Here is a 25,683-nt window from a genome sequence, read left to right on the forward strand (position 1 = left end):
AAGCCCCGGGGGGGCCAGGGAAAGACCACAGCGGTGCAGAGTTTGCTGCATCTGACTGCTTGACATGGGGCTACGTAAGCTGCAGCCCATGAAGTAGCTAAAATATAGATGAGCCCAAAGGCTGTCTCTTCCTCTAGGAGGATGTCTCCAGAGGATCTGGAAACACGGCATGTGCTGCGTCTCCCAGCTTGCCTTCCACCCCACTGCCTCCCAGGCACATCCCAAATCCCTGCCCAAGCACTGACTAGGCAACTGCAGGGAGATAAAGAGAATGTTTATGGTCTTCATTTTTGCAGGGGTGAGATGGAGCATGAGTAGGTGAAATGGCTTCCCTGAAGTGGGATATTGAACTTGTGGCAGGGATGGAGTGGAGCCTTCCAGGGCTTTGCTGCTCAGTTTCATGTTTGCAGCACTTCTGTCCTGAAGCCCCAAATAAAACGAGTCAATATAGACCAGCAACATTTGAAATAACTACTGTGAATCATTAAAAAATACTTGTTCGGTGCTGGGATTTCCCTTTCCACCCCCTTTTAAAAAAATATTTCAATATAACATCCAGCAAGAATATTCTCTTCCACTATACACAAAATTTAAAGTCTACTATTGAAACAAAATGCAAATAAAACATTCAAAGAGTTCCAATACAGCAAAGCACTTAAGTGTGTGTTTATCTTTAAACACATCTGGAGCCCCATTGACTTTGACAGGACTACTCATATGCTTAAAGATAAGCCTGCTTTTGTTGGATTATGGCCCTGAGGATGTAAGTGCTGGGGGAATCATTTTCATGCTCTCCAGAAAGGGCTTTAAATCACTTTTGTCTAAGGAGAGCTAACTGGTTGGACGTAAACATACCTAACAAACCAATAGATCAAGATTAACTTTTATGCTGAGCCACTTGACACTTCTCTAGAAATTACTTACTGTTGAAGTTTGGTTCTTAAAGAAAATAATGATCCAATTATTTTTTAAATGAAATAGAGCTGCAGGAAAACCTTGATACCTCCGCGTGGGAATTTTGTTTGAAAAAAAAAAAAAAAGGAGAAGAGAGACACAGCCACGTTAAAGGGAATGCAGTGTGCACGGCTGAAGGGCAGGAGAGTTAGGTGGATTATTAGATTTCAGCACTTGAAAGGAGAAGCACTGTGGTACATAATAGGACTTTGACAGATCGTCTGCTGTTGGTTTTGCTGTTTTGCTCCTGATGCTCTGAGACTGACAAAACAGGCGGGCGGCGGGGAAATGTGGCCCTAAGAAATAACTGTTGGCTCTAATACAGTATCTTTCATTTGTGGATGGTTAAGAGTCTAATCCAAAGTCCTTGAAATCAATGGAAATGCTCTCATTGCCTTCAAGGAGCTTCGCAGGCACTCAGGTCTCTTCAGAGGTGTGGATCTGGCAAGGTCAGCGCTGCGCATCCCCTCGGAAGGTGTGCAGGCACTGGGACAGGATCCTACCCCTGCCCTTGACATACACACCCCTGCACTCGAGAAAAAACAATGGAAACAGCACTTCTGGCCCAGAGTCCCTGCATGTTTTCACTTCTTCCCGGTCTACTGCAGGTCCTGGGGACTCTGTCATACCTAAAAGGCTGAGAGAGCTGAGACTCTAGCCTGGAGAGGAGAAGGCTGAGGTGAGACCTTATTAATGCTTATAAGTATCTAAAGGACAGTTTGAGGGAGGATGGATCTGGACTCTTTTCAGTGGTTCCCAGTGACAGGACAAGGGGCAACGGGCACAAACTGGAACATGGGAAGTTCCACTCCAATCTGAGGAAGAACTTCTTTATGGTGAGGGTGGCAGAGCCCTGGAAGAGGCTGTCCAGGGAGGGTGTGGAGTCCCCTTCTCTGGAGATCTTCACCTGGATGCAGTCCTGAGTGATGTGCTCTGGGCAACCCTGCTTTGGCAGGGGAGTTGGACTGGATGATCTCTAGAAGGTCCCTTCCAACTCCAACAATTCTGTGATTCTGTGATGCCATCCCCACAAGCAAGGCAGTGCTGCTGCCTCCAGCCTTTCCATCACCTCCCACAGTCCCCATGTGCTACTGCTGCCCGGGACACCACGGGGTCTCAGGACTGCATTGCAGGTGCAGCCCATGCACTTCAACTAAAATTCCTCCCCAATGGTTCTTGAAATCATAAAAATAAAGAGCAATTGTTGGTGTGGTGTTTTTTTTTTTCTAAAGTAAACGCCCAAATTGCTAATGCTTCACGAAAACATCGCCTTTTAAGCGTTGCCACCTCTGCTCTGTGCCTTGTTGGGAGTCTGGGTCAGAAAAGCAATGGGAAATGCAAGATAAGAAAGCCCCACCGTCTAGGCCAGGCACAGCAATATAACATCGCTTCGGCGGTAATGACAATGGAGAAGGAACAGAATGCTGTCAAGGGATAATGGTGTCCTGCTGGCAGCTAAATATGAAAGCCAAAGCAAAGACATTTATAAAATAAACAAGCATCAGGGAAGATGAGACATTTATTACAGCGCAGGAAATAGCGATCTTTAACAATGGTCCATTCCAGTTTCGCTCATTGTTATAGAAATAAAGTGGTGTAAATGAATGCTTTGCCTCATGTATGTTTTATGTTTCTCGGGCAATTACAGGACTGTACTCGCTTTGGTACAGAGGGGAGGGAATTGCACGTCATCTGATCAGAGAGCAGTTTATGGGGGCAAGCAGGCCAGGAGGAGACATGCTTGGTTTGTGTCCAAGGCTGTGTAGCATCCTGGCCACCAGCAGAAGCCACAGGCTGGGCCGTATCACACTGACGTGTGACATAAGTGGCTTTACATGACAACAGGAAGGTGTGCTGCAGTCTGGTGATGGCATTTTGGTGGCAGAGCCGGGTTCAGCAGTTCCTCCACCTGCACATTGTGATGCTGTGGCTGCTTCTCCCAACGGTGCTGGCTTTGGCATTAAGCAACTGCATGATGCAGCAGATGGAATAAAACAACCCCTCAAAAATGAAAAATGGCTGGGTTTATCCCCAGTTCGAGTCTTCTGTGCCTGCTTTGCCAGCTGCACGGATGGGGAGGGTGCTGGAGGGACAAGCGCAGGATGGAGGAGATAGGAGATTCCTAAGTCAGGAGGAGTCCTACCAAGGAGAGGATAAGGGGGACCATACCCTTCGTCAGAGGGTAAAATTACATTGAGACTGTGCCATAAAATACACTATCCTGACATAGAAAGCTCCCTTATGCTGCCATACCATGCATTTATTCGATGTGCGATACCGGTTCTATGTAAATATTTCATAAAGAAACCATCAGTGAATGCAGATTGGGGCCAAATCAAAGAAATATTCCAACTTCTCCTATCACTTCAGAGAGAAAAAAACTGCAAGAAAGGTTACACTTCTTGCCATCAGTGTGCCAAATGGGGGGAAAAAAAGAGCAAGAATTTGGACATAATTAAGTAGTCAAGTTCCTGTCTGGAATGAGGCCCAAGCTGAAGCTGCACTCTTTTATTAACCTTCTGTAGGGGAAAAAAAAAAGACCTTAAAAACATGGCAGGGTCATGGTGACAGGTGTACAGATGAAAAAGAGAGAATATATATTTAAGTTGTCAGAGGGATGTGTGACTTAAAGCTATGGGATAAAATAAAACCTAAAGAAAGAGCACAGAGTTGACCATCAGAAAACATTTTTTAGTGACCCTTTTAAAAATATTTTCTCTCTTCTCTGAGCTACCCTGGTGGTGTTACCACCTCCCAAGACTGCAGAGTAATTCCCATGGATTGTTTTTAAATTTAAAACTGGACTGAAAAATGTAAGAAAATACTTCTGAGTGAGGATAGATTAGATAGCCTAATAGACCATTTTCCTCTCTAATTTCCATTAAGGTGATTAGTTGGAATGTTGCTTGCAGCATATTAGTGAAAAAACACTGGAAACACAGTCATATAGTGGATCCAATATCTCAAAATAATGTTTGTAGTAATAACAGTGATATAAAAATCCATCTCAGGTATTTTATAACTCTAATTAGCGCCTGAATGAATCACAATCTCTAATGTATGCATCTTGCAACACTCCCCAGGAGAAGAGATTTGTATCAACTGTTTAAAAGAAAAGGAGCAGATATAAACAGGGATTTGGTTGTCTGGTGTGCAAGGGCAATCAGGAAAATTAATCTGAATTAACTGAAGCATGAATTTAATTTGGATCCTTCTGCCAAGTTACATTTTGCACATAATCCTCATTCAGAAGGAAAAGTGTCTTCCATTGAGTGCAGAGTATTTGGCTCTCGCCGCATACCTGTTGACATCGATACCCATTACCAGTTTAGAATGGATTAGTTGCACTGTCCAGGGACTATTAAACAGAGAATTTGTTTGCATTTTTTTTTCCCTGTGCTCACGGTTTGACGGGCAAGCTGCCAAGCATTTTAGCATTAGCTACACACACAAAAAAAAAAAAAAAAAAAAAATCACCTCCTCTACAGTGGGGAAAACGGAATTGGCAGGGCTGGGTTTGGTTATTCAGGGGAGCTGTAACTCCCATAGCATAACTAGGATGGCACAATTAGTAGAGCACACTGACCACGGCTCAGAGTGAAGGGGCATAGAGATCCAAAAAACCAGTGTCGGGTCGGTATGTTAAATAAATCATGGATAGAAAAAAAAATTTACAGTCTTGGGAAGATGAGAAGAGGTAGTGCTTTTAGATAATATATATATATATTTTTTTAAGATAGTAATTCCATACTTTCAAGTATCTGCCACATAAACCCTGCCAGTTTACCTTCTTCTGTGGCCTCACACTCACTCTGATCCTCCCTCCTCTGCGCGGCAGGAACAGCTCTTCCTCTCCCTGCATCCGGGGGGGTTATTTTTAAGAAAGTGCTGGTTCGTTGGGAAAGTGGCGTTTGATGCTTAGTGTTTCTAGTTTTATTTTATATTAGGGAAAAAAAAAAAAAAAAGCGAAACAACAAGAAAACAAACAAACAGAAGAAAAAAAAAAAAAAAAAAAAAAAAAAAAAAAAAAAAAAAAAAAAAAAATTGGGTTTATTGAAAAAAAAAAGAGGGAGGGAAGCAAACAAAAAGCTCAGCCACCTCCCCGGCCCGCGCACTTTGCGGGGATGGGGCCGGGGAAGGCGGATGCCCCGCGGGACCCCCTCCTCTCCCCTCCCACGCGGGACGGGCCGTGTCCCCGCACGGAATCCAGGGAAGCCGGTCCCGCTCCGCGCCCCCGCAGCGTGGGCCGGGAAAGGGCTCCCCCTTCACGCCCCGACGGCTCCCTCCGGGATCGGTCCCACCGACCGTGCGCGGGGGCGGAGCGGGCACCGCCGGGTCCTCCCCCCTCCCCAAACTCCAGGCTTCCCCGCCCTCCCGACGGCCGCCCCCGGGCGCTCCGCCCGTCCTCTGCTTCCCCTTCCCACGCGAGACCGCCCCACGCGTGTCCTCCCCCCCCGCTCCGGTCCCCGACCCTCCGTGAAGGCGGGGGGGGGGCACCTCTCGGCTCTCCTAGCGGGATTAGGGCTGCGGGTCCCCAGCACACACGGGGATGGGCTCATGTCCCCCCCCCCGCCCCGCAGCGCGGCCAGAAGCTGCCGAGGAAAGCGAGGAGCGTAAATCACAGCACCTTGGAAAAAGCGTGGTCTCGGGTTCTGTTCAGCTGAGGGGAAACTAGGAAAAAAAAAAGATAAACGTCAGACTGAGTTCGCAATTTTTCCTTTATCCCGTTACAAAGTAAGGGTAAAAAGCACGTTTGGGTTTTGTTTTTTTCTTTATACCACAGGGAAGGAAGAAAAAAAAAAGAAAAAGAGAAAATAGTGCGTGAAAGGAAGCAAATGCAGAAAAGGAGAAATGCTGCTCTAACGTGCTTTCTGACATCCGAAATTAATTAATTTGTCTTGAGTAAACACAATTTTGGAGAGATTTGCGAACCTCCACAACACATTTTATTGACTCAATAATGTGCCTCGCACGTGGAAGCGCAACTGAAATAGGTTTAGGTGACGGCAGCCTGTTCTTTGGAAGTATTGCCTCGCATCTAAAAACCCGCTTTGAGATTAAATAGTTTAGAAGCACTGAACAATATTTTTTTTTAATAAACGGAGACATTTGACAGGTCACTAGTTGCTTTAAAATCTGCCCCCGCAGCTCCGGTCGAATTTTACCTTCACTAAGAGACGATTTTGCGAGATTTGCTCTTGCCTTTTTGCGCAGCCGGTGCCAGGGCTTGTTTCTGGAAAGCAAAAATCACTGATATATTATTTTTTTTTCCCCATTTAACATTGTTTTCTTCTCTGTCTTCGACGGTATTTGGGTACTACCGCGGCACGGGGATGCGCGGCGGGGGATGACCGAACGGAATAACCGAATATCTTTCGGGTAAAGGCAGGAAAGCTCAAATAGAGCAAATCAAACCGCGCCAGCAGATGTTGAGGAGATTTTATTTGTGCCAATTTGAGAGATCGATCGTGCCGGCCCCGAGGGCGGCGGGACGCGGCGGGGATGCCCCGCTGCCGGGCGGGAGGGCAGGCGGGCAGCCCGGGGGCTTCTCCTCCGCCTGGGCCGGTGGGTCCCCAGCACCGGCTGGTGCCTGGAAACGGCCTTTTGTTTCCAGGATCTCAGCCCCGAGTAAATTTCTTATTTTACGGGTGGTTTGGAAACCCAGACGGAAGCTTTCACCCCACTCCCCGGAGGCTCCGGAGCGCAGCTTCTCCCCAAACCCGGCTCCGCGACACCTTCCACGGGGCAGGCGGTCGTTATAACGAGGGGACCGGCGAGCAGACACCCACATCAACACCCCCCTCCCACGCAGGACTCGGCCCGGAGCTCTATTTTCCCTCTTCTCCTCGTCTCCAGCGATGGAGCCGCCGCTTCCCGGCCAGCGGGGAGGACACAGGGCCAAAAAGAGGGAGGGGTGGGGGTGGCTTTGATTTATTTTCTTTCTTTTCTCCCCAGTTTCGGGCAGGCAGCCCGCGGATTTGCGGGCCCGACCGGGCTCACGTCGGGGCCGGGCCGAGGATGCCCTGGCTGCGCCGGGATGGGGGGAGCATCCCTCGGTGCCGGTGTCGCCGGGGCCACCTGCGGCTCGGCACATCTCCTCGGAACGTCCCTCGGTAAAACCGGCAGCAACGCCGAGAGGCAGCAAACCCACCCTTGCGCCCCTTCTCCCACCCCCTCGGCTGGGATACTCAAACCGGAGGACCCAAACCGGGTCCCGGAGCCGCCCCGCCGCCGGGGCTGGAGAGGGGCTCAGGGCTCTCCCCCTCGGTGTGTGTTTACACCAGGCGACGGCCCCAGCCAAGGCTCCCCGGGAGAGAGCTGCCGAGCCGGCACCTTGCTCTTTTTTTCCCCTCCAACACCTCTCCATCACCCCCCCGGTCCTCCCCCTCCCTCCCGGCTGCTGCTCCCTGCTCTCACCCTCTCCGCTTCCCCCGACGTCCCTCCGAGCCCTGCTCGCCCCCGGCCGGTGGTCGCTCGCCCCCTCCCCGGGGTGGCGATGGGCCCCTCGGCCAGCGCTGGGGGTTTGGGGGGGGCACCGGCACCTTCTCCCCCCCCCCGGGGAGCCGGGAAGGGGCCAGGCGACAGGACGGCATCAGCCGGGCAGGACGGCATCCCCCGGGGCTGCATCCTTCCTTCCCCTCTGCTTTTCAAGGATCCTTTGAGACCTGCTCGCTTGGGCACGGCGATGGGGTTTTATTTCAGCTGCACAAGTGCCTCTCCCTGGGGCACAGCGAGGGTCCTTCCCTCACCCCTCAGGTCTCTAGTTGCTGAGAATGCCTAAATGCAGGAAAAAACCTCTTTCTTCCCATTAAATGCACACAGGGGTGGGGGGAAGCAGGTTCTTCCAGGAGGGATGAAGATTGCTGATCCCAGGGATGCAGCAGTCAGTCCCTTGGGTAAAGAGAAGCCTTTTTGCCCCAGCCAGATCTCACCCCAGCAATTAGGGTATCACCCTGCTCTGCCCCGACCAGAGGGGTGGATTTGCTCCCTCACTCCTTGTAGCAGAAGCATCCCCCCCTCAACCTCCTCCTGCCAGTCTCGGTGTTTCCCGGTGTAGATCTTAGGCTCGACAGTTTTGCTCCTGTTAAAAGTCACAGCCATCTGAGAAGTGGAAAGTTTCCCTCATACCTCTGTGGGGGCACTGGAGAGATTCGGTGACATCTTGGAGGAGATGGAGCCCTCTCGTCTCCACTCAGGAGGGCACAGAGACGCAAGCACAGCCACGGGCAGGCCTTTCCCACAGCTCAGCGGCTGTGCTCCCCCAATCCACCCGCTGGGATTTGCAGGGAAACAGCAGTTTTCCTCCCAGGAGGGAGCACCACCCTTCCTTGCACGTCTCAGTGTGGATATGTGTGTGTGGGAGAGTTCAGCCCTCCAAATAACTGCCCCCCCTCTGCCCCACACACCTGCCCCATCCCCATCCCAGTTGCTGGGACATCCTGGTGTCTTCCAGTCCTTATATTCCTCACTCCAGATCTGCCCAGGCTAAGCCTGTGAGCTTGTATGCTATTTGGAGGGGAGGAAGGAGGCTTCACCCCCCTGGATCCCAGTGACTTTCAATGTTGGGCCCATGGGACAGGATCCATGGCTGTGGGTGGTACCTGCTGTGGCTGCCCATTCCTTGGACATCTGTATCCCAAGTCCCTGTCAGAGTTCTCCCAGGCAGGGACCTCAATGGAAAATTTCTTGGAGACATTAACTTTATTCCCTACCAGGAGGGGCAGCTCACCCCTTTCCTTCCCTGATTCTGAGTGGATTCTGAGTGACAGGGAGGAAAGGAGGAATTGGGCTGCTTCCCACCTCCTCCTTTCCTTCCCTGATGGATTCTGAGTGACAGGGACGAAAGGAGGAATTGGGCTGCTTCCCACCTCCCCCAACCTGTCAAAACATCCACAGCCCTTCCCAAACCTTCCCAGTACTGTGACATATTGTGATACTTCACCTCCTGGAGCTGTGCCTGGCTCTGGGAGAAGCCCTCTGGGATTTACAGAATCACAGAATCTTCTAGGTTGGAAGGGACCTTAAAGATCATCTTGTCCAACCGTCAACCTAACTGACAAAAATAGACACCCACACAGCAAACAAGGAGCATCATCACTAAACCAGACCTCCCAGCACTACATCAACCCGTCTTTTGAACACCTCCAGGGATGGGGCCTCAACCACCTCCCTGGGCAGCCCATTCCAATGCCTGATAACCCTTTCAGTGAAAAAATTTTTCCTAATAAAGTGGCAATTTTTCCTCATTTTCTAATCTAATTCCTAAATTTTTCCTAATTTAGTGGCAATCCTGAAGGTGTACCCGGTGAATTCCACGCCAAGTTCAGCCCCCGTGGGCCACCTCACCAAGTGGGTGAGAAACCTGGCTGGTGGCGTAGAAAAGCCCGTGCCAGGTACTTGTGAGCAGCCTGAGCACACGAGTGTGCTGGAGCTTAAAAGAAGGCTTGGAAGCAAAAATAAGCTTGTGATGGGAGCATGGTTTACGGACTCAGGCAATCATCCACCAGGGTAATTTTTTATTGTGAACACCTCCTGTCCTCTTACAGGTGAGGGAGGATGCTGCAGGTACAGTGACAGCACAGAGCTACAGAGACTTCCAGCCATCCAAAACGTGGCAGTTCCTGGGAGCTGCTGGTGCTGCTCGCATCGCTTGGCTCGGGCATCTCTGCTTTCCTTGCATTTAACATTCATGGACACAGAGGAAAGAAAAGGGCTTGGGAGGGCATGGAGTTTCATCATGGCCATCACAGATGACTGCCTCATTGATACTTAGTTTATATGAAGTCACTGTATGTGGATTCAACCAACCCTACTGCGCACACAATGCACCCTACAAAACGCCTTCTCACATGGGGTGACCAACCAGAACTTTCTTGTAAAGAGGCCAAAACGCAGAAAATGTTTCAGGAACAGAAGAGAAGAGACTAAAGGAATTGCCAGTGTAAGAGGGAATTGTTGAGGTGCCATTCCCAGAAGAGCTTGGGTAACTGCCCGAAGAGCAGAGAAACCAGACCCAACTGCCTTTCCCCTCCTCCCAAAAAACCCCTTTCAATCCCCACCAGTCTTACCTAAGGGAAAATTGCTTCCTGACCCCAGCTCTGGTGAGTCCGTTGGTACCAAGGCATTACGTGAAATGCATCAGTCATGGTTGTTCTTGGTGTTATCCGTGCTGTTAAGTGCTCATTCCTAAACACATCCAAAGGAACACAGTTGAGGAAAAGATCAGGAGCAAGCCAACCTCCACCTGCTCCGTTAGGCAAACCGGGATTTTTTTACCAAGCATCAACAGGTTAAGAAATAAAATGCATATCAGTGCAGGCTTTAGAGAACTGTATTTAGATTTACAAACAACATTGTAACTGGATCAACAGGCTATAATTAGAATTTAATAATCCAAGTGGAGGAGTAATACGCCCGCTGCTTGAAAAATTGGAGCCTTTCTTTTGCAGTCCTGAACATTCAGCTCTGCAGATTGGACTCCAACTTGCTTGACACAATTACTGTCCTAGTGAGGCAAACATGTTACAAATAAGAACAATAAGATCAACAATAGTCGAAGTCTAATACCATAAACAAAGGGAATAATCACAACACCTCCTGCCCCAACGCAATCTGCACAACTGAGACAACCAATTAGTGTGGTTATTGAAAAAAAATAATAATACAAGAAAGTGTTACATTTTATGGACTTTTGAAAAGACTTTAAGGCTGGCAAATATGTTAAAGGCAATCCCATCCCATGCATTGATTAGATTCAGTCTTTGTATTTATTTCCAAAGCCCACCTGAGCCAGAGGTGACACTCGGCAGAACTGGTGAAGGGGGAAAATAAAACCTGTGTAAACCAGCTTCACCTCACATCACATTCAAAGTATTTAGTATGAGGTGTGTAATTAAACAAAAGGATAATCCAAAGGATTGAACACAGGGATTCAACACATACGTGCCAAAATGGATACAGTCCCTGGGATGTGTTGGTATTGCAACTGGTGGGATGTGGGCACAAAGCAGACCCCTGGCAAAGCTCCTGTCGTGGACTGACTGCTGAATGTTGTCACTCAGGACAGTTTCCAGTCCCAGATATTAAAAGGAGACCTCACCTCTCATTTTTCTTGCTAAGGACACGTCGAAAGAGATTATTCACTGGGCTTGAGGCAGGAGCTCTTTCCAGCCATTGGCCAAGCTGGAAGAGGGCAGCCCCACTTCCCAACAGAGATGCTGTGCTGCTGCCACCTGTGACATTTGGGGTTTCCTGAGTGCATCTAGATCTCTTTTAAAGAATGAAATAGCAGCTCAAGGGAAAGGAATACAAGCAACTCTGATCCCTGAGCGAGGGGAAGAACTATAGAAAGGAAAGTGCTTCTTAGAAAAAGCTTTCCTCCTCCATACTTTCTGCCACAAAACTAGATATATTTTCCCAAGTTGCTGAGAACAGGTCAAGAATCCTATTTTAAAACTCATGCCAAAATCCAGAGAGTAGCTTTGGAGGTATTACATCTGTCTGAAAATAAACCACGCAGTGTCAGCATTCATTTCTCATAGTTTTATTTCCACAGAGTACAAACAGCTCTGATCCCCGAGAGAGGGGAAGAACGATAGAAAGGAAAGCGCTTCTTAGAAAAAGCTTTCCTCCTCTGTACTTTCTGCCACAAAATTAGATATGTTTTCCTAAGTTGTTGAGAACAGGTCAAGAATCCTATTTTAAAACTCATGCCAAAATCCAGAGAGTAGCTTTGGAGGTATTACATCTGTCGGAAAATAAGCCACTCAGTATTAGCATTCATTTCTCATAGTTTTATTTCCACAGGACAGGAATAACCTGGAACAGGATCCAGCCTGGCCAGAAAGTGATTGGCAGGGCTACCTTAAGCCAAAAATTCAGTTGAGAGCATGTGATCAGCTGATCTTTAATGAAAACCTTCACAGAAAGTATATATTCTTCAGTCTATTTTAAAATTGCAAGTTGATTTCTTTATGTGCACTGACTCGTATTTGGCTTCTTGAAGTGATTGGAGATTGCCATGAAAGTAATGATATTGGGAAGGGCTTAAAGGTGAAAGTCTATGTATATCCCATTAGCCAGAGGTGAGTAATTCATACATGGTACGAGGGTGAATGTCATCCATTGGTAGGGCTCTGAGCCCTTAAAGTGTGTCAGAAACTCCCACACCATCCATGGGTGCTGGTACGTGCCCTCATCCCGCCGTGCTGGTGGTAGATGTGTGAAAATCAACTGAAGTGAAAAGCCCCAATTCCCTGTTGGGGGGGTTTCTGAAGAAATTCAGGTGTGTTGCTTATTCCAGGAAGTACCTGGGACATCCTATATTTTTGAAACTGGCTGGCAAGCTGGCATTTTAGTTGGGGGTTTGAGAGTTTGGGGGGGACCAGCTGAGTTTGTTCAGCTCCTACCTCCTGGGACAGCTGGGATTGCACCAGTTCTCACGTATCTTTCAGGAGACAGCCATGGCCCCTCTCAGGGACCTTGTAGTGGAGATCCCTTAGAGCTCACCTCATGTGCAGAGCTGAAATCCTCCCTCTCAAGGATGCCCCAGGTTTCATTGGCAGGGGTACCTGGGCAAGACATGCCATAGCAGTGTGTTACAGTGGCTGCCACCTCCTTTCCCTGCTGAAACAGAAGCAGGAGAAGTGAAGAAGCTCTCCATTGCTAGCACTAATGTGGGACCTGCACAGCTCTGTGGGACAGAGAACAGCTTGGGGGAACTGTTGTAAGATGGAGGGGAGAGCTGGTGAGGAGGATGTGAGAGCAGATGCTCTTAAGCTAGGCAAGGGGAGGCAGAGCCTGTCTAGGCTGTCACCATGTCTCTGTCCCACTTCCATCTCCTGCTAGCCTAGAGATCAGACAGGAGGGAGCAAGATCCACATGAGATTCAGTGGAGATATTAATATTATCTCAGGTTCTTGGGTTTTATGGTTAAAATGACACTCCTCAAACCAGCTGGGTGGCTGCAGGCTGGCTAGGGGGAGAGCCAGCAGGTGGATGCCATAGTTACACCTGCAAAACGTGATTTCTCTGGAGATTTCCATTCTTGCTCTCTCCCTCTTGCCTGCAAAACCAGGGGCTGCTCTTTTGGTGGTGTGCTGCAAACAAGGGCTCTCAAAAGGAGCCAAGGTGCCCAGGAGAGCAATGGCAAGTGCACACATGGCATAGTGCCTCCACTCTACCTGATGAGCATTTCGGGCTGCTGCCTGTGGTGTCCTCTTGCTACAGTTCACAGCACCAGGAGATCGAGTCCCTCAGAACATGCATCTGGTCAACTGACCCAGCGTTGCCAGGTCTTAAAACATTGATCCACAAGGCAACAAATAGGGGGAGGTTACACACGATTGTGTGCGTGTTTGTGTGCATTTGGTGCCAGGAACTCACCAGCAAATTCGTAGGAGCCCACTGCCACTGTCCCTGCTGCACTTACAGGCTTGCTCTCCAAAGAATAAAGTCACAACCGTCGACCATGTGTCCTCCTGCGAAGACACACTACAGGGGCTGAGCCACCTGCGTGTCAGCTCCCGCAGCATCCCTGCAAAGATGCTGGTCCTGCCTCACCCCCAGCCTGGCCGCCTAACTCTCCCCACACTCGCTGTTTGGAGCAGATGAGCATTTTGGGGCTCTCGGCGGGGCGCGGGGAGGGGGCCTGGGGGGAAGCTCAGCATCCTCCGGGGGTTGCGGGAGGGGAGGCACCCGGGGGGGGCGGTGGGTCCCCGCACCAGGCCGGTCTCCCGGGCCGTGGGCTTTGAGCGCCCTCTTGCGGCGATTCGCCGCTATTTAGGCCCGGCCGCTTCCCCCGGTGCCCGGCGGCGGCCGCCCCCGCCCGCTCCCCGCACGGTGCGGGTCCGGAGCGGGTACCCCGGCTCCCAGGGCAGGTATCCCCCCTCCCCATCTCTCTCTCCCTCCCCCCGGAGCTGTTGCCTCATCTGCCATGCCATTTCCTTTGCCAACTCCAAGAAACTTCTCCTAGAAACCAGTTCTGGAGGTGGGTGAAACGCCACTCGACTCAGCCCCAGCCTGGAGGCAGGTTCTCCCCGGCAGATGCCTCCTCTCGGTGAACCCCTGTTTCTTTCGAGGGCTTGGAAATACTTGAAAGGCTGTTGTTGTCACAGAGATACCATCTTTGGCTCGGGAAGTCCATGAACTGCAAACTGCTCCAGGCTAAAAGGCTGTTCTGGGAAAATATCACTCCCTGCTTGCCCTGTTCTTGTCCCCTTTTCCTGAGCAACCTCTGATGGGCACAGGGGAGCAGGGAGGACCCGGGGCTCAGTGGATGGTCCTCCTGCCCTGGTGTAGCTCTTCTCTTGCCACTTTGGGCAGGGCTGACAGCACAGGCAGATGTGCTGTTTAGGAACCACTTTGCCATGGGGTTTTGTGAGCAGAGGCCTTTGTTGCCAGGGTGCATCTCTTCACACATTATCTTTATTTTTTTTCTAGCTGTGATTCCAGCGCTCTGGTTATGCCACAATTCACCCCCTGCTGGGACCCAGGGCCAACTGTTTGTGGAAATTTGCTGAAAACCGAGCAAAGTGGGAATACACACATAGAAGTGAGAGTGTCTTAATCTGGCTTTCTTCCTCAGGAAGCCATGGGCTTCTTCTCCAAGCAGACAGATGTGCACTGCAGTCTCAGTGGCCCAGCTTCTTACACGTCCTAACCTTACAGCTCCTCGGGAGGCCACCTTGGTCTTGCTGGTCATAAGAACCTGCTTTCTGTTGCTTGCAATAGGGAAGTTCATGCAGGTTTTGCTGCACAGAAACTTTCTCCAGCTCAGTAGGCCCATACAGTTGAGTTTTCCATTCTTAGCAGGGTCAGTGCTTGTTTGTATGAATACCCTGGGTACGTGTCATGCAGCACATGCTCAGCTGAATCTGTGCATGGCCTGGACTTGCTCTGGGAAAATTTGGCTGGCAATGGTTTGCTGTTACATGAACAATTCAGTATCCTACTCCCGAGCGACTTTTTTCCTGAAGGCCACTTGGTGGTGGTGGTGGTGACCAAAACCTCAACCTGGTCCCCCCTGGACCTTCCTTCAGGGGTGCCTTATGGTGATGGGAGGAATTGCATGGTCCCAGGAAAAGAAGGTGACCAGTGGTACCCTCAAGGAGAAGCAAGTTGGTTTCTTTCCAGGAGGTGATCACAGCTTAATCATTCAGACTGAAATTCTCCATATCATATACCTGCTGCAGGACTTGCTTTTGATAAATAGGCCTAAAGGTAAAAGAAATACTGTAAAGATATTTACAAAGTGAACTGTACCCATTTTGTGTACTGAAGAGGCCATGGTTCTGATGAAGGTTTAGAAGGACTTCATCTAAATTAAAGACATTTACTCCATGCAAATGCATAAGGGGTTGTGTTTAGGTCCCAGCCTTAACATAGCCTTTATATTTGTGAGTATTCAATTTTGCCATTTCAAACAAGTCTTTAAAATAGAGTATAATTCTGCCCTGGGCTATGATTTCACACTGTAATATTGTATGTTGTATGTGTTGCACATTTCTCCTGCAAGACAGCAGAGAGCAGCAAGTTCTGGGACAGGGAAAGCAAGAGAGAAGCCAAGAAGGAAACAGGAGTATGGTTTGAGTGATGAGTCTACAGCCAGAATATCTGCAATGCCTTATTGAAGAAAAAAAGCTAATTTTGCTTTCATATCCATTAAACTGGGTTACATGAGTCTAAGTGAAAGCAGAGTCTGACCAAATTCTGCTACAAATCAGCTATATAAAAGCATGAAGTTGAATGCTTAATTGGTATAAATGGCGTATTTCTGCTATTAGTGTTGGACTGCAAACAACCTCCGTCTCAAATTAATGAAGAAAAAATTATGATCATTTCAAAAGGGTGAAAAAGGTCCCAAACTACAAAGGGCACTTCCCAAGGTAATTTACTTTTGCTTACGTAAACATCTGACCGCAGAGAAGGAGAGTGGTTCTCTGTGCTGCTGGAACGAAATTGCAGGAAGAAAGTTCCAGGTTATCCTTTGGTAACCCTCTGCCTCCACATTTGGAAAAGAAGCTCAGTTATGTCCAAAGCTCCTGGTTTTAAGATGCCTCATCCAGACTGCAACATTGGGCAGCTTTTAGCAAATCCCCTAAACTGAAACAAGGGCTCAGGCCGTGCAGGGCTAAGGGAGAGGCCACAGAGCTCCCTTTTATGCTTTTGGGGTCTGAATGTGGGTTGTGATGCTCCTTCCTTATGTCTCCCACTTTTGAGCTGCCATCCCAACTGCAAGTGCTTCATGACAAATGCTTGCAGCTCCAGGAGGTACGTTCAGAAAAAAATGCAGATCCTTCTTGTTTGGCCCCAGATTTTAGGGTTCCCCCTAAAGTCTCTCTGACCCTTTCAGCCCAGCTTCTTGTGGGAGTTTTAAAGAACCACCCCTATAACTCTGCAGGACTTGCAGACACTCTGCTGTGGAAGATTTGATCTAATGACCAATTAATTTCTTAGAGATGGTTGTTTTCTTAGTTGTCCCTGAACATGGAAAGAAAGCATACCATCATGGTAGAATAAATAGACTTATAGAAGAACCTGGGCTGGAAAGCCTCTCTGAAGGTCTCTAGTCCTAACTACAAAGCCATGAGGCTTCTCATGGCTCTATCCAGCTGAATGCGATAAGTCTCCAAGGATTGAGGCTGCAAAGGCTCTCTGGGCCCCTCTTCTGGTCTTTAACCACAGACTTTGTGATATTTTTTTCCCCTCTTGTATCTAACTGGCTTTTTCCTTGTCATTCCCTTTTTCTGTGCACCTCTGAGAAAAGTTTGACTCAATCTTCTCTGTAAGCCTCTTCAGGTAGTTAAAGGCAGTGATTGCTTTGATCATCCATGGAACTTCTTTTCTCTGCACTAAACCCTCCTGGCTTCTTCAGGGAATCTTTGTTTGTTGCTCCAGACACCTAAACATCTAAGCAGAATTTCACTGGACTCTTTCCAGGTTGTTGATAGGATATTATATCTATCCCGATTTAATGAGTTGTAACAATCAGGCAATTGCAATTGCATTTAATTTTTTTTCTACATAGTGTTCTTAAAGACTAGCCCATGATTCAACTGATATGTTTTTGTATATGCACCATGAGCAACTGCTAAATTGAGGAGCTAGACAGTAACTGCTCATCAACAGGTAAAGCACCTGAAGACTAGCTAGAAAATATGAGTAAGAAATTTTATCTGACCCTAAAATGCAGCATTTATGGCAGCTGTGTATAGAAAGAGAGACAGATGAGACAGAAATACTCCCAGATATGATTCAATAAAATCCCTATAGAGAGTTCTCTCTCGCAAGAGCACAAGTGGTGAGATGCTAGTGCTGAGGCAGTATGAACGGCCTCTTTCTCAAGAAATACTTGCTTAGATGGCCAAAAATAATTTAAATATGAGCACTTTTAATGAAATGCTCTAGTGAAAAGCAAGGATCATGGCTCTCCACCTTTTCCTGTGTGTGATATTGAGCAAGGAGCTGAGCTTTGGGAGAGAAGCAGCTGTGGCTTTCTGTGACCCTGCGGCAGGAGCAGTGGGATTGGGGGATGCAGTGCCCCATGAGGGATAACGGATGCCACAGAGGGGACAGGCATTAAAATACCCCAGTTACCCAGTGCCAGCTCCCCTCCTCCAGCAACATGCTCTGCTTAGACCTAACTGTTGTCTACAGCAGAGGAGTTTGTGGATCCATAGTTTTGGCAGGACAGTTATTTTGGAAGTGGCCTTTAGTGGTGGTGTGGGATGTGCCAGCAAGATTTACTGAAAGCATAATTACACATTACCCTGGCCAATGGTACTGAAGCCTGTCTATTGCCTTGTGGAGCTCTTGTGGAGCAGTGGTAAATCCTTTCACCTACTCAGCCCCTTCCCTTTCTGAAGGCCCTGAGAGAAGAAATATCTGGTCACAACACTGAATGATGTGTTAAAAGACCATCCCTGGCTGAAATGCTGCCCCGAAACAGATCCCCACCACACTACACCTGAAGATCAGCTTCTCTGGCTGACGAACCACATCTTAAATAGCTCAGAGGCACGGTACACAGCAAGAGCACAAAGCCCATGTCTCATTTCAACACGCCACTGGTCCCAGTTACACATCAAGCTTGGAAGCACAGCTTAACTACTTCAGGAAACTCTGCCAGACAAGGGTCCCCTCAATAAAATATTGCAACTGTATTGGCAAGACGCATCCAAACCAAAAGTCTTAGAATATGGTGTAACCAGCTGGCTTTGGCTGCCTGGCAGAACTCAAGCAATAACCCCCCTTGAATTCATATTCATCCTGCCATTGAGCTACTCCACCCACGTGTCTCAAACTCCCAAGTGACCGTGGAGAAGGTCAGTGCCATTTGGATGGTTTTTTGGGTGCAGCCTGGGTGTCGGGCAGCAGTAGTGAGTGTCGCTGGTGCTGGGCAGCCTGGGTGCCAGGCAGTCTCAGTGAGAGCCCACAGTCCCTGGGTGCAATGTGGTCACCATGAATCCGCCTGGTTCATTACACATGGGGCCTGTGGCCCAGATGACTCATTCAGAAGTGCTACAAGATTTTCTTTTTTCTTCTTTTTTTTTTCTCTTGAGAAGAGTGGAAAAAAGGACATCATTCTACACCCAATTTTTCTAAGAAATTCCTCAGAAAAAGTGGGTGATTTTGCATGCGTTCCTTGCTAACCCAAAACATTTTGCAGAAGGCACTTTCATAATGCAGTCTTAGTCATCAACCCAGGCAGGAGCACATCACCAAGGAATTGTGGCTTCAACTAATTAAACATGTGAAGCTACCCTTGAGGGGTCTAGAGCTTGAAAGATCCTTCCTCACTAAGGTGGCAAAATGTTGTTTACTGCACTACTAAAAAGCACTTAAGAGCTATTCCCATGACTGCTAAAACCATTTAAAGGGCCAGCGTTACAAAGGGTAGGCTAATTAATGGTATATTAGCTGAAATGGGTGGAACAGAGTTTGAAAAGTTCATGTATGCCTGCTCAGAGCCAAAGGACATCAGCAGAACTGAAAGAAATTTGAAGACAAGTGTCAACTCGATGATGTCCCAGGGCACACCCATCTGTGAAAGTATCTTCCACTCCAATCCGCAATGACTAATGAGTGGTAAATAATGGACTTAGAACTATTGTAAGAGTACTTCACACAAAAGGAGAAGAGAAATTACTTAGAGTGTCATTAGGAAAATTGGGATGAAAATAAGTGATGGAAAATTTAGCCTGATGTTCAAGAAACTCTAAGCCACTGACGTTAGTCCATGTCCAGTCCGATTGCCAGTGATGGGAAGCAAAAAGAGGTGTTTGATTGTCAGAATCCTACAGACTCCTGCCTGTGGTTTGTAAAGTGCCGTGGATGGCTGAAGGGTGGAAAATACTGTAAGCAGTGTAGTTTGGGGATTCATAGTCCTTAATGACCTCGGAGCTGTTCCAAACACAGGTTTGACCTCAGTGTTCTCAGTAATATTTGGCCAATACTACAGCCTGCACAGGATGACCGCTTATCTGCGTTCCCTTTAACTGACCATGTACATGACATTGGGAATAACATCAGTAGATGCTTTTTTCATTAGCATTTCACATCCTGAGAACTGAGAGGGTCTATGGACTCACAGAGCCACTCTCAGATGCACACTGGTGGATATTCACAGCTAAAAACTTGCTCCTGTATTTCATGTTTTAGATTCCCCTCCTTTAAACTGCTGATATGTGTGTGGTACCACATTAATAATAATAAAGAATAAACACTGTTTTTTTAAAGAGCAAAGTAGACTTGTCATCTTGAATCTAAGCTGTTTTTTTTTTTTTTTTGCCAGTTCAAATAGTGTAAAATTGCTCTGTTGACACGAATCATGACGCTTAGCTTTTATGCAGCATATAATCTCGCATGCCTTAATGTTAATTAAATTCCAAAGAAGCAGTTTTCCGATCTCTCCACGGGGAGCTTGTTTGCCTTAAAATGAAACTACTGGGCTGAGATGGTCTCCACTATACTGGCATTACGTTCACTACATTAACTCAGTAAAGACTTTGGCATAAGACGTGTAGCTGAACCTCGGTAATCCCCTCCGCTTCTCGGGAAACCCAGGGCTCCTGCGCCGCGTCTCGTCCGTGGGGGGGTCCCGGGCTGGTGGCTGATGGTCATATTAACCTTCCCGTTTGTTGCAACACCCCGAAGAGTTATCACCCCCATTCAAAGGAGCGGGGCAAAGAAATGAGCAGCCTTCCCATTGCTGGGAGGTGATGGTGGCTGGGCTTTGTCTCGGGATCGTTAGGAATCGTTGCGCCGCGTCTGTCAGCCTTTGATTTTACTTCTCCCTGGCCCTTCAGCCAAGGGGCTGGAGGAGAGTTGTCCATCCAGAAGCAGCCTCCTCTCCCAGTCCCAAATGTGTTCTCACTTGGCACATGGTGGAGCTCGCAGAATAAACAGGAGGAGGGAGCAGTGCCTGCCACAGAGCCCAGAAACCCAAGACTTTGCACCGACCAAACCCTTCCCTCATGTTGGTTCCTGTGGGTGATTGCACACAAAGCCCTGGGAAAGAAAAAACCTCAAGGTTACAAGTATTCCCGAGGAGAACAGGGCTATATTTCCCCCATTTGGGGTGTGTGCTGGAGGGGGCAGCTCCTTTTAGGCCATTGCTGGTTGCACAGGTTTGGGGAAGGAGTGAAAGAAGAGGGGCAAGTGAAGTCTTTCTACCCTTTTTGGGTGTGGGGGAGAGGGGATGAAGAAGCAGCTGGTTAGCTAGAGGCTAGTTCTGCTGTATAATCACCAGGCTAAAAAGCTCCCCCATCAAAGAACTTCATCCATGTTAAAAAAGAGGAGGAACAGAAACTAATACCCAAGCCTTGGTGGCTCCTGAGGCGTGTGAAGAGTGTTCGCCTCTCAGAAATGAAATGATGGGACCCACTTGCTTGGCTTTGGCGTGAACAAAGAATGAAATAGGAAGTGCTCCTATTCAGGGTGAGAGTCCTGGACATCTTTGAATCCACTTAGCATTATATGCAGTGTCAGGATGCTAGTCCTGAGTGCTCTCAAATATTCCCAGAGGTTACAAGCTCAAGCACTTGACTCAGCGAAAGCTGAGACTTTTAAAGATGGATACAAAGCAAGCTAAACCTTCCTCTGGGGTATCCAATAGACCCTACGCAGCCAATTAGTGCATTTCTCTCTCCATCCCAGCAGCGTGAGGTGCAAGGGGACAGTGGGAAGAACAGGAGGTATCAGAGGAACTCCGACTCCAGCAGAATATGGTTGGGGTCGGGAGGAGAAAAATAATTGCAGGGAGCTTGAAAAGCACATCTCGCTCATCCAGAAGGATATATATGCTCTGAACAAATGTCTTGTGTCTGTGTTGGGGCCGAGCTTGGGCCAGCAGCACCCCTGGACCCTGCTGTGGGCTGAAATCCCACAGGGACAGGTATCAAGAGCCTGAGGGGTGGGAGGGATAGATATAAGTGTGGTGGGTGGGAGGTGGAGAGAGTCCTTCAGAAGTGCTCACAGACACTACAACTGAAGCCTCACTGACACAATTCCTCATGAGGTGGGGTGTCCTTATGTCTGGGAGTCAAATTTAATGTTCACACAGCCTCAAGATTGCTTATTTAATACAACTACTGCTGCTACTTGTTCTTTGTTGTTTCGGGGTGGATTTTTTTTTTTGCTTGGGGTTGATATCACCTTTATATAGAAACACCCATTTTCTTGGGGTGCTTAGGTATAAGAGTGCATTCTGGAAATTCTTTCCAGGGAGCATGTGCTAGAACAATCAAATCCTCCACAATCCTTGTTAACATGGAGGCTGGAGCTGAACATTTTTAACACTCACTGTCACGAAGTACTGCCAGGCTGGAATCTCAGTCCTGTATCAAAAAACAGTCAGAATCAATGCCAGATGCAAATAAAAGCAAACAGTTAATTTGTTGCCTTTTTTTTTTTTTTTTTTTTCACAAGGCACTTGTCCTCTTTCAGATCACTTTGGTTTTGTCCAGAAAGGAGAAGGCGTTACACTACTGAACATTTGTCAGTAGAGTATGATGAATACAACCATGTTTCACAGAAGAGAGGTAAACACAGCATGTCTTTGACAACATGGCACATGACTCGATGCAGGACGAGTTTTATTGATTATTGAAAAACTTCTCATTGCCCAAAAAATCACTTTCTTGGTTTAACCTTCGCAATCCAGGAACATCTAATAAAGTTGGAATGCTAACATACGTATATTTGTACTTGAATAATTAAACCTTGCAGCTGTGGTCATAAACTTTCCTTTCAAGCAGCACCTTCACAGCACTCACACTGGCTCTAATCAAAGAAATGGGAGTTAGGAAAAGTGTGGGTTTGCTGTCCATTAACGTGAATAGGAAATGTGTATTGCAAAAATCTCTCTCAAGGCAAGTACCAGTAACTCAATTTGGAATAACTTGTGGTTAGTGGGATTTGCTTTTAAGCAACCGAGTTCAAATATGTAATACAGCAATAGTGGGAAATGGTTTAGAATAAGCAAATAATGTAAAAATCATTTCTGGATATATTTTTATTAAATTTCCTCATTGTCACAAGCTCAGAGCCTGATATTGCAAATGGCTGAGAAGCTCCTGGGAACTGCTAAATACTTTGCAGCCCTACCATGTATAGGAGGAGGGCGAGAAGGTTTTAAAGCACTTTGGAGGAAAGAGATTTATATCTGAGATGTAGAGGAAAAAACCTGCAGAATAAATTGTGTCAGAATTATCATACTGGGCAGTGAAAACCTTTTTTAGAAGAACATAAATATGAATATACTGCCACAGACACAGTGCCCGTTTGGTCCCATACTCTGTTTCACTTTTTCAGCTGCAAACTGTTTTCAGAACTCCGTGTGGTTTGCAGTCAGTTTTAATGATTGCTCTAAACACCTCTCTATTCTCTCCTTTAATGTATGTAAACCCAACATCCTTTGGCAAAGAATTTTCCAGCTGCGTGAGAAACCATCCTGGTTTATTTGTTTTGAAGCAGGTTTCTGCTTGCTTCATTTGATGGTTCCCTGTTCTGGTCCCAGAAGAGACTAAAAACAGTTGACCTGCTCTCTCCAGACCACCCATGGGTTTGAAGGCTGCTGTTATATACTGCCTTAGATATTTTTTCCCCTGGCCAAAGGCACTACTTGGTCATTCCTCGTGTGAAAGCTGTCCATACCTTCAGTCATCCTTGCTGCTGTTTGAAATTTTCCCAGTTTTAAGATGAGCTGCCTGAGAGCAGGGTACCAGAACTCCTTTGACTATTCCAGGTATATGCAAACCGTGCATTTGTGCAGTAGGACACTTTGGTTTTCCAGGTGCCCCTTTGACCTGTCTCTGTCTTGTAAGGACACCAAACCCGACTACATTATCTCTAAGCACAACCTCTCAGGAAGCTCTGTTACTTTTGATTAATTATGAACATCAACAGTTTTCAACCCTGTGTTTCAGATCAACGGAAAAAAAAAAAAAAGAGAGAAACTGGCTGTAATAAGAAGATTTATAAATCTGTTGTCAAAAAGCACTATTGAGTCAACGAGGCAGATAACCAGAAAAGTAGCAAGCACGCAGGCTTATTTTTATCTTAGCCCTGAAAACCTCTTTTCTATAGCAAAAGCTTCCATATTGACGAACATATGATACCTTGTGATCCAATTTGCTGAGGGTTTGACCCAGAAGAAATCATTGTAACCATGTAGGATTTCTTCACAGTATGGACATTTTGCTTACATACAGCTCAGTAGGTCTTGGCTACGTAAGGCTGTTTCAATTTTTAATGAAAGACTCCTAGAAATGAAATATTAAATACCTCTTTCTGTAAAGTCCAACTCCCCCTATTATGACTACTGACATTGTAAAGGGCAGCAATACTGCTCATTGCTCAAAATGTTTTAAAGTGATGGATGAAAAGGAAGATTTTGTTTTTAAAGTTGGATATAGTTTGCAAAGATCACTAACCTCGAACTGAATCCTGCAGTTCTTACTTACTAAGGTCAGTGGGAGTTTCAATTAATAGGAAGAATTTTATCAACTGAGAACTGGCTAAAACCTTATTGACTTTTTTTGAGGAAAATCCTTTAAAATTCAAAAGACACCCCCCCCCCTACAGAGATTACATGGTATATGTAGAGAGATTCTTTAAGCCATCTGAAAGAGAAAATAATTGTTCTACACTCTGCCCAGAGGTGACAACAATTAGTGCCAATCCCTTCTTTTGATTCATTTTAAATTTCCCTGTTAATTTCTGGGAGAAATCTTTAAAGAAACCCATTCCTTACAGTCTGCATTTTCCCTCCTGGGAGCTGGAAATGTTTCTGCTGTATCAATGGGAAACTATAGGTCAGAACAAGAGACTTTAAACATGAGTTGGCTCCAGTGGAAACCTACAGAAGCTGGTAATCTGTGTGCATTACAGCACTGGCTGATCAATGGTAATTCAGAAATAGAGTGGCGTGTTGTCAACTGAGAAATATTTCAAGGCTTGATTAGTTGTGCTTCTTCTCCATTGGGACCGTAGTGCAATCTTCACTTATAAAGACATGTGATCTGAAAGCCTGAGGCAGAACAATCCTTGTTTTCACAGGAGAAGCTTTTCTAGGATGCAAAAGATTTTACATCCTCATCCTTGTTTTTAAAAGCTGTGTCTTCTCCACAAAATTAAAAAAAAAAGTAAAAAGCAAGCTCAGGATGGCATCAACATCACAGCCTCTGCGAGGTAAAAGAGCATGTAAAAAAATATTTTGGGCAGTGTTTCCTCATGCCTGCTTCATTCTGTCTCTTGTGATCTATGCTTTTCTCGGGGCTCTCATGTTTTCCCACATTGAAGGTAACCGGAAGGTCAATTTAAGTGAAGAATATAGACAATTTCTGCAGAATCTGTGGTACATCTCCAGAAACTTATCAGGTATGTACTGAAATTTCAGAACTCCTTTATTGCATAGGGGAGCTCCTTATTCCCTTGCTTTTTGAATGAGATTTTTTTGGCTTTTGAAGACTTTCTTCAAAGACTAACAGCTGAACCCACAAACAGCATTTTCCCTCTGCTTAGCTAATGACTGCTGTCGTTTGCTCGTCATCCTTAGCCGTGATTTTGACTGCAGACCTCCCTGGTCCCTGTGTTCCTGCCTGAAAAGACTTTTCCTGAGGTGTTCTCCCTTTTGCCCAAGTTACTTCAGGTCCTTAAAGAGCAGCTGAGATTCCCATGGTATTTCCCTCTGATTGCTGGGGACCGAATCCTCTGTTCCCTTCTCTGAGCCTCTGGTGATGGGATGCTTGGATGGAGGCAGATGCAGTGCTGTGCCCCAGACCTGGTGGTGCTGATGGGGGGCAATAAAGGGGAGGAGAAGGGGTAGAAATCCTCCTGGATCTGTGTTGGGGCTTGTACGTGGGCTTGGACTTTCTCTCAGGTAGCTGTGATGTGTTTGGGACAAGCATCCCTGTGGATAATGTCCTCTCAAGCAGGGCTCAGCCATGGGGGGAGGAACGAGGGGTGCAGGCTCTGGGGTTCACAGCGGGGCGCTGGGCAGTGCCACCCGAGTGGTTCATGTATATCTGGTGTCTTTGGGTCAGAAAAAGACTAATCTCCTGGGGTCTCCAAAATGAAACAGGACATTCAGGCTGAAAGCTGAATATTCAATTTTCTTTCTGCTCATTTTTGTGTCATATTCTGACTTTTTTGGAGCATAGATTGTTTATTTGTTCCTTGTTTCTTTATTCGCTGAAGCCACTGGACCAACCTGATTTTTTTTTTTGG

At 47.1% G+C, this 25,683-nt stretch overlaps 1 protein-coding gene and 1 long non-coding RNA gene across 2 annotated transcripts in view; one reads left to right on the forward strand and one right to left on the reverse strand.

Moving 5' to 3' along the window:
- Positions 1 to 5,490: 5,490 nt before the first annotated feature.
- Positions 5,491 to 8,221, reverse strand: LOC106889835. Its single transcript, XR_001412405.1, has 3 exons — positions 8,083 to 8,221; positions 6,120 to 6,187; positions 5,491 to 5,625 (listed from the first exon to the last, which is right to left on the reverse strand). It is a non-coding gene; the product is annotated as an uncharacterized LOC106889835 (long non-coding RNA).
- A 16,396-nt stretch (positions 8,222 to 24,617) lies between these two features.
- Positions 24,618 to 25,683, forward strand: part of KCNK18 (potassium channel, two pore domain subfamily K, member 18) — a 2,813-nt gene continuing 1,747 nt past the window's right edge. The window contains exon 1 of the mRNA XM_014945252.1: positions 24,618 to 24,834. Coding sequence (XP_014800738.1) covers positions 24,618 to 24,834 — 217 coding nt within the window. The remainder of the gene's footprint in view (positions 24,835 to 25,683) is intronic.

The sequence above is a fragment of the Calidris pugnax genome, unplaced genomic scaffold, assembly GCF_001431845.1.
Source record: "Calidris pugnax isolate Ruff unplaced genomic scaffold, ASM143184v1 scaffold89, whole genome shotgun sequence".
NCBI classification, from domain to species: Eukaryota; Metazoa; Chordata; class Aves; order Charadriiformes; family Scolopacidae; genus Calidris; species Calidris pugnax.